General features: G+C 41.5%; 1 protein-coding gene across 1 annotated transcript; it reads right to left on the bottom strand.

Moving 5' to 3' along the window:
- Positions 1 to 321: 321 nt before the first annotated feature.
- LOC120768517 (keratin-associated protein 9-1-like) lies at positions 322 to 4,001 on the bottom strand. The gene is made up of 3 exons (XM_040095245.1): positions 2,744 to 4,001; positions 596 to 1,348; positions 322 to 532 (listed from the first exon to the last, which is right to left on the bottom strand). Exon 1 carries the CDS (start codon positions 3,739 to 3,741, stop codon positions 2,815 to 2,817), a length of 927 nt encoding a protein of 308 aa, XP_039951179.1. The 5' UTR covers positions 3,742 to 4,001; the 3' UTR covers positions 322 to 532; positions 596 to 1,348; positions 2,744 to 2,814.
- Between the last annotated feature and the right edge of the window lie 1,729 nt (positions 4,002 to 5,730).

Genomic DNA, 5,730 nt, shown 5'->3' with positions numbered 1-5,730 from the left:
TTTCATCTCGTCCCGTTACTCTTCTCCTGTCGCTTTTATCTCGTCTTATCTCATCTTATCTTGTCTCATTACGTTTTATAACCTTGTCAAGTCATGTCTTGTCTTGTCATCGCGTATCGTCTGATCTTATCTCAAATAAAGTCATCTCATCTCATCTCATCTCATCTCATCTCATCTCATCTCATCTCATTTCATCTTATCTCATCTGATCTTTTCTCATCTTATCTCATCATATCTATGTGCATCGGTGATATCTCATTTTACCCAAGCAACATACCTAAAATACGCGCTGAATTGTGATCTGTGTGAATATATGGTATTTATGTATTTATTGTGTGATTCATTTGATTACAATTTAAGTATAATTTTATTGTTGTATCCAGTACATTTGCGTTGAGATATTGCCACGATAAACTTCGATAACTTTATCTATTACAAACGGATGAGCAGATAAGGGCTCATATTAGCGCATATATGAGAAATAAGACACACCCACATAGATTCACCACAAAACTGCCATTATAAAGTGTTACTGTGGGGAAATTGTAGAGAGTTATTATGAAAACTCTGATATTGATATTGTAAGTAGACATACCTCGCCTTCACTGAGCTTCGCTTTAAAGTGACATTTTTGTAGATGAATGTATGATAGTTAAATATCTTTGAGTGCAGGTTTGCATTATGCCCATGGTGCTATGATTCCTTACATCACCTCTTATATTTCCGGTACCTTGTTACTCGATTCTTCCGGGTTTCTCGCGCTTGTAGAAATTTTTTAGCGATTAAGTGTCGATAAAGTCGAGCTGCGGTCACTACATCAATTACTACATCAATTAACAGTTCTTCCTCCGTCGCGGCGGATGGAAGGTGAGACAAACCACCGTTTTACAACCAACATCATCTTTTCGTTGCACCACATTGTCACAATCACATTCGCTTTCATAGCCGCGTTCGCCTTGAGTGGTGGCGCTGCAACAATCCATATTGGACGGCGGCATTTCCGAAACATTCGAAAATTGTGAGAGCATATCCGAAATGTCTGTAAAACAATCCGACTGCGTTTGTTGTGGACTTAGATATTGGCGTTGTTGCGGATATTGATATGAGAGATTTACGGTATTACAGCAACATTCCTGTTTTGGTTGTCTACGCGCGGGCGTTCGTGTTCTCTCGCATGGTTGACTCGTGGGATAACGTTGGCGCTGCGAACTGCGACTTGAATGATCGTATGAACTTCTCGATCCATGACTTCTACCACGTCGCCTGTCATTCCGGCATGGACAACTACTTCTACATCCCATTACTCAACGGAGCGCAGTTGCATTCGAAAGTTTTTGTTGTTTTACGACTGATTTGTGGAAAAATTATAAATTTTTTTTAAACAAACAAAATTTTGAATTTATTTTTTTTAATAGAAAACATGTATTAAGTAACTAAAAGAAAACAAACAAGTGAAATTTTGAATATAAAAACTCAGAGACACTTCATTGGTTTTGTTTTGCTCAAAGAGTGTCAAAAACCAAGTTCACCACAGTGTCGAAAAAACAGAAAACATTTTGTTTTACGCTACTTCAGATCAGTTAAAAAAAAATTAATTTTGGGTTCACCGCATTTTGAGTACTAATCGGCAATGTGGAATGGACATACTAACTACCTTGGTAGGGTTTAAGGCCCGAGGGCTAGCCCGCTTGAGCAGGTTGGAGCAAACTTCAAGGGCTCCAACTTCCGGTGGTATCAGAATTAAGTCTCCGGTCAGACTTCGTAGCCGAAACTACTACCCATAGCCTCCACTGTGCTCTGGGCTGGTGATGAAGGGTTATTACACGCACACGCAAATCACACATGAAACTAAACTTAGTTCTCGATTAATGGTGATCACACCGCTAACATCCAAGCTTCCATCAGTCCAGCTGCTAATCCCTATACCAACCAGATCCCTAATGACCTAGTATATCATGCAATAACACGCATCCAGTCCTCGATCCGCGCTCTCACTAAAACACCCCGACCCACCAGATAGGTGACTCTGATGTAAAAATGCATTCAAGGACCCATGCCCTGAAAGTAGAAAACCCAGACTCAGAGAGAATCTGAAGTCTGTATTACCATCAACACACCTAACGCAGCGGATGTACTCGTAAGTCACTCGACGGACAACATCTGGTGTGTTCAACATGGGTACCTGCTGACGACAGCCTTACTCCACGGCACTCAAAAGCACCGCGGATCAAAATAATGCGTTCATCAGCGCCCTGAGAATGCTAAGCATTTTCAGTACCAATTGGCAGTGTGGCATAGACACACTAACCAGCTTGGTCGGGTTCGAGGCCAATCTAAAACCTCTGCCGTGCTTTGGGTCCGGCACCCGGTTGCAATGCAACTCCACATTCTACTGACAAGGTCAGTTCTTCCCGCATGTGGGTTTTAACCACGAATCTCCACAAAGTGCCAAACCCAATGAGCAGATTGGAGTTATCTCCAAGGTCTACTGCTCCCCGTGGTACCAGAATTAAGTCTCCGGTCAGACCTCGTAGCCGAAGCTACTACCAATTGAGCTTCCATACAGCTCTGGACTGGTAGCCAGGATATTAGTCGCCTATTACGACAGGCATGTCTTACAACGGATATATCCGGTTTCCCCCCCAAACCCAATGGAGTCCCCCTACCCGCAGGGGGAACTCGACGGTCTGTGTCAACATGGCTAAATTGACACAGACTAAGAAAAAAAAATTTTTTTACTCACTTTTTTCGTTGCATATTAGGAGTGTCTTCAAAGCGCCAAATACATATATATTTTGTGAAAGTTTTGTGCGCTTACTGCTGGCGACGACCGCTTCCATCATCGGCCCGACAAACAGGCAGTTCGTAAGTTATATTCCGGATTTCGACTTCACGACCACAAGGACAACACAACTGAGATGGATTATTTGCAGTGCGAGGTATCTTTCGTGCTTTACTACTAGGAGAAGAAGTCTCAACACTTCGTTGACATTCGACTTTACTAGACGGCGCAGGCGCACATTGGCTTTGTTTTTGTTGTGTTTGTATAGCGCTGTCCTTCAGGTTCGCTGCAATTGGGGGCACCGATGCTTTACTGCGCTCGCAACAACAATTATCTGCGCGCTGTGGTGGTGAGCAACAGGCGGCACTTGTGCCGGGCTTACAAGTGGAGGGATGGGCTTTTTGCTCAGCCGGGTAATGAAGGCTCTTACTCTTGCTCTTACTTCGTTCCCTGTTTTGTGTGCCCCTTTTTTCCCTTTTTCGTTGCTTGCACTGACAACATTTTCGGCCCTTGCCACGCGGCATTTTATACGAGCGCAATAAGCATTTGGCGATTTGTTCTTGGTCTGCGCTTGCGCATTGACACGCGCAACAGGGATTGGGTGTATAAAGATGTTGTAGTCCGTTGGCTTTTGGCGCCTCCTGGCGGCAGCAAGGACAAAACGCTATCGGCGGAATTTCTAAATCTTTGGACTTGCACTTAACTCTCGTACAACCACAATTGGGACATTGCGCACAACAGCAGGGATAGATTTGGCAGCAAAAGTCGCACTGTACGTAGCAAATGCCGCTGGTGGAGAGCGTAAATTCGGGATAAGTGGGACAACACTCTGGATAGCAATAGTAGCAAGGATCATTAGTTTTCGCTCTGCGGCTTCTATGGTGGCGTCTTCTGCTGTTGCAACAGCTGGTTTTGGCACAGGCCGCTCTGCAGCGAGGTCGACTTTCTCCGCTGCCCATCGGATTTGATCATGACACGAAATGTTGACTGCTTGCACCGATCGTTGGCGGATGGAGTGTAGTACAAATAATTTTTTTTTAATTTAAAACATTAGTTTTGACGAGACACACACGTTTAAAATTTTCAACAATTACTTCCAAAAAATATTGAAAATATTTTGACAGCACTTTTTCGAGTGAATTGGAAATTTTGAGGTTGAGTTTAATGTAATACATGGCGAACAGTTTACAATAATTTTACCAGAGTATTCAAAACTGCAGTATTGTGAGCATTCAAGTAAATTTCATGTGCTGAGTAAGCGAATGTGTGCTGTTGTAGCATATCCTTAGGCGCAATTGTTATTCGAAGTATTCTATTTGAGTTGGTTGGCTCGCAGTTAAAAGAATTTTTTCATGCGCCACATTTTCGTATGTCCACACTTGTACCAGCAGCTAGTGGACCGTAACAAGGGTTTGGCTTACGACAGTGCGAACAATACTCTTCGCTATTCGGAAACATTTTGCCACAGCCCGCACAGGTAACTTGCGGTCCGGCGAAGTTTTTACACATACAAATCTTTCTGATGTTGTCCCTAGTTTGTGACACATTTTCTTGAGCTCGATATCTCTCGCTATCTCTTGCTTGATCCTTACCAATGCAACATCCCATCACTTCGCTGAAAATTTTGAAATTTTAAAGAAATTTTATTTTGAAAAAAAAAAAAACAGTAACAAATTTTTCAAAAGGATGTTGAAGGAAACAATAAGACAGTTTAAACAAAATGAAGTTTAAAGGAGCGTAAAAGGGAATACAAGATCTACTAGACGAGTTTCGAACTCATGCTCTGACTAAAGAAGTTAAAAATGGAACAGATAACCTTATATACGGAAAACCGATGAAGAATATTAAGCAGCTATCAAATGTTTGCACTTTTTGGTTACTTGAAACAATAATTGTAATCTAAAAGTAATCAAAACCATGGAATAAACTAAAATCCTATAACAAAACATAGATTCTTTCTTTTTCTCCGTTTCTTAACTTCGACTTAAAGCATTCTGGCTGGATTCACAAAAAGTTATGCTTAGTTGCTAGGCCTCATCGTTATTACATGCGAACTATGCTTCGTTTACTAGTGCTTAACCTATCATCTATAGACCACTTCGCTGAAAACAGCTCAGCAAAATTGACCAGGCGTCTATTGGCTCCAGGATAATTTGCATTTGGAATCTTCGGACATAGCTCGGTTTGGTAAGCACCTACTATATGATCCCACTTGGTGCGGTCATATGCTATTCACTGCATTATGTTTCAACCAAAGATTTTTGATATTAGGAAAATCGCGGAGCTCGCCTCTAATGAACTGTTACAGAGTCAACATCTACTTCGTCTCGTATATCGCCAGAATTTTCGATTTATCTTCTACTGTGTCTGCTGGTCTTTTTTTTTTCTTTCTCACCACTTTTCTACTGGCACATGGAATAAACCATTTTCTAAGTCTAACGTGGTGTATACCATAGCTCTTTGAAACCGTTCGAGTACGTCATCGATTATAGGCATTTGAAAGTTGTCCCTCATTATTTTAAGTTAGGGCGCCGATAGTCTCAGCAGAGCTTTTAGCTACTGTTTTTTTTTTTATTTCTATCCTCACGTCGGTAAGAGTTGAAATATTGTCGGCCCGACCGAATTTTCTCATAAACGAAGATCTTATTCTTGAGTTGTTCGATGTTTTAAGCCTGATATTACTTGCTATTCCCTTCCTTGGTATTTAGAATATCATCAATAAAATAAAATAATCGCGAAAACCTACATCACTACGTTTGCGTTGACTACGTGGTTGTCGAAGTACCTGTCAAGTGATGTGCGGTTGCCACACATAAACGTGATAAACATTGAACGATCTGAACAGGAGCTTGGCAATGAAAATCAAAGCACGATTAAATGATTTCCTAGGAGAGAAGGTGTAAAAGTCATGTGCAAAAAGGTAGATCGGAAGTATTCAAAGATCTTAC

Source organism: Bactrocera tryoni, chromosome 2 (genome assembly GCF_016617805.1).
Source record: "Bactrocera tryoni isolate S06 chromosome 2, CSIRO_BtryS06_freeze2, whole genome shotgun sequence".
NCBI lineage: Eukaryota > Metazoa > Arthropoda > Insecta > Diptera > Tephritidae > Bactrocera > Bactrocera tryoni.
The sequence above is the reverse complement of the archived record's forward strand: the minus strand, read 5'-3'. Positions and strand labels throughout refer to the sequence as shown.